Below are 12377 nucleotides of genomic sequence, written 5' to 3' on the forward strand. Positions count from 1 at the left end.
GAATGCAGTGGGAGCCACCGGGGGATTTCTGGGTTTCAGATTCCTTCCAGAACACCCTGAATGGAGGCCCCCTGGCTTGTGCCCCGCTTGGGCCCCTCCCTGGATCCGGGCCCCTGCAGTCAATAATGACTCTGTCACGGAAGGGCCCAGGAGGCCAGGCTGGAAGGGCAGCTGATGAACCTGGCACTAGAGGCCAGAGCCAGGGCAGAATGTTCCCTGCCGAGCCCAGGAGCGCATTGCCCATCTCAAGAGAAAGAAAAGTGTGTGGGTGCATGTGTGTGTGTGTGTGCGCGCATGTGCATGCGTAACCTGACCCTACTGGCTCTGCCTGCTCTGAATTTGGGAGCAACTGCTCCAGGGCAGTGGAAAGGGTGAGGACAGGAGAGAGACAGTCTGTGGGTGCTACCACTGTGGAGGACAAATAATCTGGGGTCTGAGGACTCTTCAGGGCTTGGGAGAAAGTGAGTCTGAGGTTTAGAAGTGGGGACACTGGAGCTGGAGTGCCTGGGTTTGTTTCCTGGCCCTGCCACTGGTTGTGTGTCTTTGGGCCGCTTACTTAATATTTAATTCTCCCATGCCTCAACTTATGCATCTGTAAGATGGGCTCCTAGCCTAATAAGGGTGTAATAACTCAGTGAGAAACATGATAGTGTACTGATTAGGAGAAGAGATTTCAGGGTTAGACGGCTCATGTTCAAATTCTGGCAGTCACTGAACTGCGTCAACTCGATCAAGCGACCTCAGGATCTCTTGACCTCTCTGTGCCTCAGTTCCCTCATTGTTAACACAAAGCTTAACCACAGGGGGTGTGGGGATTCAGTGAGTTAGACATCCATCCCTGGTACACAGCAAGGGCCATGTGTTTCCTCTGCCGGGGCAGAGGAGGAGGAGGGTTAATCTATAGTTACACTGCTTTTCACGGTGCCTGCACTAAGTACATGCTCACAAAAATTAAGGACGAAAGAAGTGGCTGGGACTCATCTCAGGGACAGCTGCTCCCCAGCTCCCACTAGTGGCAGCCAGGTGGGAATGTAGGCCCTGCGTCTCTAAAGCGTTCAGCATTATCAAAAGCAAGTAGAAATTCAAGATTTTTATGTGAGCGCTCCTGGTTTTTACAAGTTCACTTTTATTTAAAGTGGAGTGTAAACCAAACAAAGGCATTCATGAGGACCAGATTTGGCTGTGAGCTGCTGGTCTGCAACCCTGGTTTTATGGTCCTTGTGGTGATCTGGCTCCGAAACGAATGACCATGCAATGCTACGTTTAACCCTGGTACCACACGTCCTGGTACCAACCGTGGCCGGCAGCAGTAAGCATGCTATGGAGTGGGTCATGACTATGCCCCCATTTCACAGGTGAGAAAATGGAGGCTCAGAAAGATGAAACAATTTGCTGGAGGCCATCTGGCTGGGAAGCAGTGGGTCTGGGGTTTAGCCTGGGATCCTCCTCACCCACCAACCTCCTCTTCCTCCTCCTCCTAGCTCTCCCAGCTCTGAAATAAAGCCCTAGGTTGAAGAGTGCCTCCACTCGGAAAGAAGAGAATGACTGTTTTTGAACAGGGCTTAATAAACTGTCTCCAACTCTCAAAGAGCCCCCCCGGGGGGGGTGGTCAACATGGACCCTCCAAAGTGCCAAGAAGAATGAGGGTGTGTTCTCCAGCATGTGGTTTGAGGGGGGCGGGGGTGGTGGAAATCTCAGACCCTCCTGGTGGTCTTTGAGTGGGCTTGTCCCTGCTTCATTACCAGCATGCAAGGGAAATGTCATTGTCCTGGTGACAGCAAGGATTACTCCCTGGAGGCCTGGAGTTGCTTAAGAGCAAATTCCTGGCGATGCTGTATTTGACTAGACACAAGTCTCTGGTTTTCCACGATGGTAATGTAGCACTTCTGTCCCTCGAACCGTCATCAAACACAGACAGGGCGGGAGAGACAGCCCGGGATCTCAGGACACCAGCATCAAATCCCAAAGCTGGCCACATAAAGGGTTAAGTCCAATGGTTAAACATAATAGCTTAATGCCTTCTGCTACCACCCAGCTCTCCCAGGAGGGCTGACAGATCCCAAACAGGGCAAACAATAGCTGGAATTGTTCTAGTGAAAACTAGTTCGGCTGCATCACTTGCCAATAATTTTTTAAACAGCTTAACTCTCCTCTGCTTCCTTGACTCTAACCCAACCCGAAAGCAAAAGGCAGATGAGTTCTTGTCCCAGCGTCAAACCTTTGTAAACAAATCGCCCGCCAAGATGCGTGATGGCAGGACGGTGCTGGGGGACAGACTCGGAGCTGGAGCCCTGACCCTGCGGGACACACCCAGGGCCGGGCCCTGGAACACACCCGAAACTGCCTATCGTCCCAGAAGGTGTCAGCATTTCTTGGCACAGGAAGTTTGGGACACGAACGAGCACACTCGCCCCTCTAATGACCAGACAGGACAGCAGCATTGTTAGCAATGCACACCAAAGTTCGGGTCCAGAGGCAACAATCCCAACAGCGAGAGGAGAGATCATCATAATGACGGTACTTGGGAAAGGACACGTGTCGAAGGCTGTTAGTCCCTTAACTAAATTCCGCGGGGCGAGTGCGACCGCCACAGGCCCACCAACAGTCACACCGGGAGGCCTACCTTCTACGTCACTCAGAGTCCAGACATCCGCACGGTTAAGCTTCGCTTTACCCGGACGATCGCGGTTTACGGTGAGGCTGGGTGAGATCACCAGTTCTAGCATTTCCTTGTACCTGGCAGAAAACAAAGGGAAATATAATTTATTCATTAATTATGCATGCTTACTAATGATTCCTATTTCTTTCCCTAAGAGTATAAATATTAAAGCTGATTACCTAAACCCGGCCGTCTTATAAATTCTACATAATAGAAATTCACTAAACTTTTCATCAAAGGGAAATGAGGAATTAAAATGAAGTGCTTGCTCCCCTCCGGAGAATACACCCACTTGATTAAAACTTTCCCCTCCTTCATACGATATTTTGCCATTAGAAAAATTGTATTCTGGTCTCTTTTAAATGTCATCGGAATGAGCTGAAGAGAGCGAGGGAGCCTTCCCAGCAGAGGAAGGGAGGGACAGGCGGAGAGGCAGAGTTGGAGTTTGGATTCCCCAAAGCAGAGGCTTAGGGAGCAGAGGGGGTTGACTGCAGTTTCGAGGGAAAAATGGACATGGTGTTAGTTAGATGGACAGACAGAGGCTCAGAAGGCATTCACAACATTGAACAAGTCCCTCTTGGCAGCCACACTCCCAGCCTATCACTTTGGTCCCCACCAAGGGGAAGGAAACACTAGCTCCCGAATTACAGCGTTGATAAAATGCTACAGAGGGCAAGGAAAATGTGGGACATGTCTCCTGGGTCTTTCTCAGTTTTTTATTGAAAACTGTTCAGACCTTGCACCGTGGCCGGTAGTTATTCCTCCTAAATTCCTACCCGCTGTGGTTAGGAAGTGAGGTTTCTGGTTCGTGTGCATGATACCACGCCTGGCGGTTTCCAAAGGGCTAAACTACAAGCAGTAATGATTGGCGCTGATTCAAGGTGTCCTCAGAGAAAGACTACGCACATCAATATTGCGAGGTCATCGTTGGGAGGATCAGTTATCATTACTTTAATAAAACACAACATACCGACCGATGGCAAAGAGGTTATAAACTCAGGTTCCACCATGAAAAGGTCACGGATTCAAAATTTTGATGTCGCTCTTCATGACTTTGAGAAAGTTAGTGAACTGCTTGAGTGAAAAGCTGGCTCGTCTGGGTAATGGGGTTGTTAGACTACCTCCCTGGAAAGGTCATGGTGAGGAAGAAAATAGGTGGTACCTGCAAGGAAAGGTCTTTGTGGGGAGCAACCTAAATGTCCACACATTCCCGAGAAAGAAAAATTAAAGGTGGTGGGCGCGCATGGTGGAGTATCATACAGGAGTGAAAAAGACCAAGCTGGGCTCCACACACGGCAGGACAGACAGAGTCCTGAGCAGAGGGGCAGAAGGGTATCCAAAGTAGGATATCATTTCTATGAAGTACGAAACATACAGATCAATACTATACACTGTTTAGGGATACGCGCAAATGCAATTCACAGGTAATAGTATGCATAGGATGAAAAATACGAATTTCAGAGAGTGGCTGACTCTAGGGATGGTGGGGGCACTTTGGGAAGTGGTATCCTGGGGGCCTGAACTGAGTTTGTAACATTTTAGTTCAGGGGTGGACACCCTGGGGTCCATCCAAATCCCGCCCAACTTTTCGTGGGAACCATGAGCTAAGAATGGCTTTCACATTTTTATTGTCTATTATTTTTTATTTATTTTAGAGAAGGGGAGTAGGGGGCAGAGGGAGAGAGAGAATCTCGGGCAGGTTCCACGCCTATCGAGGAGTCTGACACGAGGCTCGATCTCATAATGCTGAGATCACAACCTGAGCTGAAATCGGGAACCAGATGCCTCACCGACTGAGCCACCCAGGTGTCCCAGCTTTCGTGTTTTGAAATGGTTAGAAACAAATCGAAAAAAGGATAACATTTCAAGACCTGTGAAAACTGCAGTTAAGTCCACAAGCAAAGTGCTCTCTGAACGCAGTCCTGCCTGTTGGTCGGTTGGATCGCCTGGGACTAATTTCACACCGCACCTTCTCAGTACAGTAGTTGTGACAGAGCCCCGCCCAGCTGGACATATTTAGCGATCAGCAGAAAAAGCTTGCCAACTCCCGTTTTACTGGTGGGGATACCACTGTGATGTGGCCACTACACAACTTTGTGGGCCCGAAACACTGATTTAAAAAAAAAAATAATAAAACACCAAAGAAATCTCTTATGCCAGGACCGCACACAGGAAGTACTTTATATACACTTTTTAATCTGTTGAGAGAATTCCACACGAGTGAGCTCCTAGTGTTTATATCTTTCTGTGAGCAGGTAAACATCTGCCTGATGAGGAAAGAAGGAGCACTGTGACTTCTGGGCTTGGTCGCGTTGCTTATTTACTTTACCAAGTGCTGCTGTCATTCTCAGGAGCTCAGAGCAGGAAGGTGCTTGTGAGTTCTAGCCCTGGGACAGAGCCCTGCTAAGGAAAGCTTTTGGCGCGCTCTCCTTTGACTTTTGCCTGACATTCTTGAAGGCCAGGCCAACATGGAAATCACCTCATTTCCCCCACAACACCTGATCCAGAATCATGGTCATTCTGTTGTCATCCTGTTACCATCTGCAGAAGGGAGCGAGCAAAGAGAGTCAGAAGGGGGACAGGGAAGGAGGAAATCTATAATTGGAGGATTAGCTTCCTCAAACAAGAATTTGTTAAACGTTCCCATATATTCTCATTTTCAACTCCATCTTGGACGGTGACTTTTAATGTATTAAATATGTAAATGCATTCCCTTATAAAGTGATGTTGTATTGTTTTATGTGTGACTTGTGTTTTAATTTACATGAATAAAGCTGTGCACGAGATCTTGTCCTGTTTATTAGGCTTTTTCTTTCCAGTCTGCACCATGATTCTATAATGTGTACATATTGATGAATAGTCATCTAGCTTATAGTTAGAATTCCATATTGGGGGCGCTTGGGTGGCTCAGTGGGTTAAGCCTCTGCCTTCGGCTCAGGTCATGATCTCAGGGTACTTGGATTGAGCCCCACATTGGGCTCTCTGCTCAACAGGGAGCCTGCTTCCCCCTCTCTCTCTGCCTGCCTCTCTATCTACTTGTGATCTCTGTCTCTGTCAAATAATTAAATAAAATCTTAAAAAAAAAAAAAAAAAGAATTCCATACTCTGTGGTTACTCAATTGTATTTATGTATTGCCCTAGCGATAAACATCAAGGAAGGCTTCTTACTATAAACATGTATTTCAGCTACCATAAACAATGCTGCAATGAACATCTTCATTAAAATACACAAACACACACACACGTATATATAGATACATATATATATATAACATGTACCTATATATGTGTGTTTACATGCACACACATTCTTAAAATGTATATATATATACATTTATATAAATGTGTGTGTGTATATATATATATATATACACACACACACACAAGGATAATTTCTGTCATTGGGTATATATGAACTGAATTTGACCAAGTACTAGACTGTTCCTCATTAATTCCTGTGCTAATCTAGATTTCCATCAAAAGTACACAAGTCAGAGGCCCCTGAGTGGCTCAGTCGGTTGAGCATCCAACTTTTGGTCTTGGCTCAAGCCTTGATCTCAGGGTTGTGAGTTCGAGCCCCACAGTGGGCTCCACAATGGGCATGGAGCCTATTTTCTAAAAAAGTGCATAAGTATTCTCATTTCATAAATTCTTGCTAACATTTGGCATTGTCTACGTTTCTAATTTTTGTCAGACTAATGGGTGGAAAGTGATACAGTTGTTCTACTTTGCATTTCTATGATTACTAGTGAGTTTGAGCACATAGTCACATAATTGTGGGACATGAGAGTTTCTAGGAACTGTCTATTTATATCTTTTATCTTTGCCCATTTTTCTTTTAAATATATATATTTTTAATTTATCTGACAGAGATCACAAGTAGGCAGAGAGGCAAGCAGAGAGAGAGGAGGAAGCAGGCTCCCTGCAGAGCAGAGAGCCCGATGTGGGGCTCGATCCCAGGACCCTGGGATCATGACCTGAGCCGAAGGCAGAGGCTTAACCCACTGAGCCACCCAGGTGCCCCTGCCCATTTTTCTATTGGGGTTTTTTTGTGTGTCTTTTCTTGCTGATTTGCTGGATGCCTTGTAGAGTCTAGATGCTAGTTCATTTCTGGTTTTAGATGCTATAAATTTCTTTCCTTAAGTTTTCATTACTTATGGTGTTTTGGAAATCAAAAAATTTCTAATATATTTACCCAATATTTTTTTCCTAGGTGTAAAATTATTTCTCTAACCCTAGGATATTAAAATGTGCCCATATTTTAATTTGTTTACATTTCCATATTCACTTAGAATTTTAACTTTTATGCTTAAGTCTTTAATTCATCTGGAATCTTCCTTTTAATATGGTTTAGAGTTGCATTTTTCTCCAATATTGGAGAAAATAAAAATAAACCATTTTTCCTAATATGTAGTAAACTCTTCAACTGAATTCACCTTCCAGCTATGATGGGATAGTTTGTAATTTTGGTTCAATCTCACTATCACGATACAAAATAAAAGCTATAAAACATCATTTTAAGGTATCAGAGAGCAACCAAGGAGGGCTTGAGGGCCCAAGATCCCAGAGAGATGAGACATGGACTGAGTTAAGTCTGACTTCTACCACTTTTCCCCTCAAAACACCTGCCAATTTTTAAGCACAGAAGAAAAAAGAACAGCTTAGGGTTTTCCAGTCTCATTGGGCTGGGGAGACAGCAACTGGAGTTCAGGGATAAGGTAGCTAGAACTCAAGGAGCAAAGGTCCTACAGCTATGAGAACCACAGAGGAGTGATCCTGACATTGCTGACAATTAAAACCTTTGAGGAGTTTGGTGATACCTAAGCTGGGTGGGGTGAGAGTGAGAGAAACGAAACACAGGGAGGTAGCTAAGAAGACAAGAAATGAAGCAGAGCTTTTGGCAATCTCCCAGTAGTAGGGAGGTGAAAATTGGAGTTCATGGTCCATCAAGGATGAGAATCGTTGGTAAACACACTAGGCTTTTTAACTAAGACTTCTGAAAAGTTACTCCCTTAGAGGATGGGCAAACCAAATAGATCCTGATTTGTCATCCAATAATCCCTTATTGGTTCAAAGCGATTTACCTCTAGTATCACCACTTGGCAGAAGAAATGTAACTTTCTTTTGGGGAAGGTATTATCTTCCAGAGTTTCCATAATTTTTCATAAGCAATGTTTAGCACTTAATAAAAATTATGAGGCATGCAAGAAGACAAGGCCAAATGATTAAAAACTAAGACAAAAAACCAAACCCATAATAAGATTCAGATAATAGAGTTATCAAACATGGACTCCCAAACTACCTTGATAATATGATCAAGAAAACAGATTTAAATGAAGACTACTACTAGAGAACTAGAATAAAAATCAAATGAAAATTCTAAAACTGAAAAATATAATAATTGAAATTAAGAGCTCCATAGAGCAGATGAACTATGGATTTGAGGTAGCAAAAGAAAGGCATAACGAACTGGAAGATAAGTCAGCAGACAAATCACAGAAAGAATGTTGGAAAGGAAAATAGGTAAAAAAATAATATAAAATAAAATAATATGGGACATGGAGAAAAGGTCCTGCATACATGTAACAGGGGCCACAGAAGGAAAGAAAAGAGAAAACAAATCAGAAACAATATTTAGTGGGGCGTCTGGGTGGCTCAGTGGGTTAAGCCTCTGCCTTTGGCTCAGGTTGTAATCTCAGGGTTCTGGGATTGAGCCCCACATCAGGATCCTTGCTCAGGAGGGAGCCTGCTTTTCCCCCTCTCTCTCTGCCTGCCTCTCTGCCTGCTTGTGATCTCTCTTTGTGTGTCAAATAAAAAAAAAATAAAATATTAAAAAAAGAAACAATATTTAGCAAGAATCTTGGAAAATCTTCCAAGACTGATAAAGACATCAAGCCAATGCAATCAGCAAGTTCTGCAAAGCAGAAGAAAAATAAATACAGAGGAAAACACTCCTGAGCATATCATAGTCAAACTACACACATGTGAGACTATATTATCTTAAAAGCAGCCAGAGGGTGAATAAAAGACAAATTATCAGGGCTCCTAGGTGGCTCAGTCAGTTAAGAATCTGCCTTCAGCTCAGGTCATGATCTCAGGATCCTGGGATTCTGATCGAGCCCCATGCTGGGTGCCCTGCTCAGTGGGGAGCCTGCGCCTCCCTCTCCCCTCTGCTTGTGTGCTTTCTCTCTCACCTGCTATCTCTCTCTCTCAAATAAATAAATAAAATAAAAGGCACGTATTGCATGGAGCACTGGGTGTGGTGCATAAACAATGAATTTTGGAACACTGAAAAGAAATAAAATAAAATAAAATGGAAAAAAAAAGAAATAAAATGCAAATTATTTTTAAAGAAGGAATAATAAGACTTCTCTGCAAGTATGATGGAAACCAAAAACAATGGAATTTCATCCGCTAACACAGTATTCTGTGCCAGCAAAAAAAACACAAAAAACCTTCAAAAATGAAGATGGGTGCCTGGGTTGCTCAGTGGGTTAAAGCCTCTGCCTCTGCCTTCGGCTCAGGTCATGATCCCAGGGTCCTGGGATTGAGCCCCACATCGGGATCTCTGCTCAGCGGGGAGCCTGCTTCCCTCTCTCTCTCTCTCTGCCTGCCTCTCTGTCTACTTGTGATCTCTCTCTGTCAAATAAATAAAATCTTTAAAAAAAATAAATAAAAAATAAAAAATGAAGATAAAAATGAAACAAACAAAAATTAAGATTATTTGTCACCAGGACATTTGCACTACAAAAGAGTGCTTTGGAAGCATGAAAATTTGGCAAAGGATGGAGAACAACATAAAAGGATAAATATGTAAATAAGAGGGGGAGACATGAAGTTTACATGTTCTCAGGACACTGCATTTTCCTGGAAGTGGTACAAGTACTAATTTATAGCAAACTTTAAAATTTATAAGGATACATGCTATAATCTTTAGAGTAACGACTTAGAGAAAAATAAAAGTGTATGCCAACAGGTTACTAGAGGAGAAAATGGAACAATGGAAATACGTCATTAATCCAAAAGAAAGCAAGAAATTATATAAAAAAAAAAAACGAAGAGATGGAACAAATAGGAAAAAAGATAGATTTAAATTCAAATTTATCCATAATTACATTAAATGTAACCATTTAATGTCCATTTACCTTAAGGAATAAATACTCCCACTAAAAGACAAATATTACAAGACTGGATTAAAAAACTAACTGCATGTTTATTACAAGATACCCCTTTTAAATATAAAGACACACAAAGACTCAGAGCAAAAAATTGTAAAAATCCACATGAAGCAAACACCAAATAAAAGAAAGCTGACATAATTTCAAATAGACTTGAAATTAAAAACCACTACTAGAGATTTAGAGGAACATACTGTAATGATAAAAGAATGAAGATATAACAATTAGGAAGTTTGCCCTTCCCAAAACTAATTTGCATGGTATTGACTCTAAAAAGGAAGAAAGAGCCTAGATCTTTGTTAGGTAATTCAAGATCTCAACTTCAAACATACCAACAGCAATTCAAACCCGTCCTCCGTTGGAGGAAAATAAATAAGCATCACCAACAAAGCCAAAGCAATAGAAATGTTAGTTCTCACAAAGTAAACAGGACCCTGACAATCCTTCTTTCCCGTTGCCAACTAGAACTTACGGGTACTTCTATCTTGCAAAAGCAAAATATTAATCACCAAGTATGGCAGTAGGAGCAGTTCAGTGAGCAAACCCTTCCAAAAATTCTAACCATAGCTCCCATTTCCCAGGCACCCATTCTACACCAGGGAGTTTCCCCCATCACCTTTACATCACCTCCTTCAAATTCTCTCCACCATGCCGGGAGATATAAAGGTCCACCCTCTATTTCCCAACAGGTTGACTAAATACAGGTTTAGGTCTGTGCACAGCATAAGCACCAAGGAAACATGACTCATTCCCGCTTGGTGAACTCATCCTGTTCAGCCATCCTCCTGCTCCTTCAGATCTGAAAAGAAGTTAAAATTTCAGCACACAGTGAGTTTCGGATTTGAGTTTTATGGGTTGTATTGTTTTATTATTGAATTACATGGAGCAGCCGAGGAAGGAGGCTGATCTCTTTGGTGTTTTGAGGCCTCTGAAGGTCTTAACCTGGCCGTGATTATAGTGCTCATTTTATAGATAATAGAAATAAAACTAATGATCACTCAAAGATCATTTAGTCTAGGGCAAAGAGCTCCCTGCATATATTGGCTTGTTGAGTCCTATGAGGTGGGTAGAGATGAGGAGACTGAGTTTCAGAAAGTGACCTGTTAGCTAATGGTAGAGCCAGGATTCACAACCAGGTGGTCTGGTTCTAAGGTCTGTGCTATATTTTTTAAATTAATTAATTATTACTGAAATACAGTTGACATACAATGTCATATTAGTTTCAGGTATACAACATAGTGATTTGACAATTCTTTACATTACTCAGTGCTCATCAGGATAAATGTAGTCACCATTTGTCCCCATATACTGTTATTACAATATTATTGGCTATATTCCCTATGCTGTACTTTTCATCTCTGTGACTTATGTATTTTATAATTGCAAGTTTGTACCTCTTAATCCCTTTTACCTAATCTGCCCATCACTCCAGCCGCCTCCTCTCTGGGCATCACATTTGTATTTAAGAGTCTGTTAGTTTTGCCTTTTAGATTTCATGTACAAATGAATCACATGTTGTCTTTCTGTGTCTAACTTATTTCACTTAGCGTAATACCCTCTAGGTCCACCCATGGCAAGAATGGCAAGATTTCATTCCTTTTCATGGCCAAGTAATATTTCACCAAGCACACATGCATGTGTATCTCACATCTTTATCCGTTCATCTATTGATGGGCACTTGGATTGCTTCTGTATATTGGCTATTGTATTAATGCTGCAATAAAAATGGTAGTACATACATATTTTCAATTAGTGTTTTCATTTTCTTTGGGTAAATATCCACTAGTGGGATCATACAGTATTACTATTTAATTTTTTGAGGAACTGCCACACTATTTTCCACAGTGATTGTACCAACAACAACCTACATTTCCACCAACAGTGCATGATCGTTCCCTTTACTCTGTGTCCTTGCCAACACCTGTTATTTCTTGTCTTTTTGACACTAGTCATTCGGACTGGTGTGAGGTAACCTCTCATTGATATGTAGATTGCTTTGGGTAGAATGAACATTTCAACAATATTAATTCTTGTTAGACAATAAGAATTCTTGTCTGTGAGTATGGTACATCTTTCCATTTGTATCATTTTCATTTTCTTTCATCAATGTCTTACAGTTTTTAAGAGTATAGGTCTTTTATCTCCTTGGTTAAATTTATTCCTAGGTATTTTAATCCATTTGGTGCAATTGTAAATGGGACTGTTTTGAAATTTTTCTTTCTCTTACTTTATTATTAGTATATAGAAACACAGAAGATTTCTGCATGTTAATTTTGTATCCTGCAACTTTACTGAATTCACTTGAGTTCTAATAGTTATTTTGAGGAGTCTCAGGGTTTTCTATGCATAGTCTCATGCCATCTACAAAAGTGACAGTTTTACTTCTTCCTTAACTTCTTTTCATTTCTTTTTCTTGTCTGATTGCTATGGCTAGGACTTCCAGTACTATGTTGAATATAAGTGCTGATAGTGGACATCCTCATCTTGTTCCTGATCTTGGAGGCAAAGCTTTCAGTATTTCACCACTAAATATGATGTTA

The 12377-nt window shown here is 42.1% G+C and overlaps 1 protein-coding gene across 5 annotated transcripts in view; it reads right to left on the bottom strand.

Moving 5' to 3' along the window:
• The window catches only part of EYA2 (EYA transcriptional coactivator and phosphatase 2), a 282642-nt gene that overhangs the window by 195325 nt on the left and 74940 nt on the right, over positions 1-12377 (bottom strand). For 3 of the 5 annotated variants that reach the window (XM_059132953.1, XM_059132949.1, XM_059132951.1), the window contains exon 2: positions 2624-2736. In XM_059132953.1, coding sequence (XP_058988936.1) covers positions 2624-2726 — 103 coding nt within the window. In that variant the 5' untranslated portion in view covers positions 2727-2736. Of the gene's footprint in view, positions 1-2623; positions 2739-12377 lie in introns of those variants that run through there. The other 2 variants (XM_059132952.1, XM_059132950.1) reach the window with 2 other exon arrangements.

The sequence above is a fragment of the Mustela lutreola genome, chromosome 9, assembly GCF_030435805.1.
Source record: "Mustela lutreola isolate mMusLut2 chromosome 9, mMusLut2.pri, whole genome shotgun sequence".
In the NCBI taxonomy this organism is placed as follows: Eukaryota; Metazoa; Chordata; class Mammalia; order Carnivora; family Mustelidae; genus Mustela; species Mustela lutreola.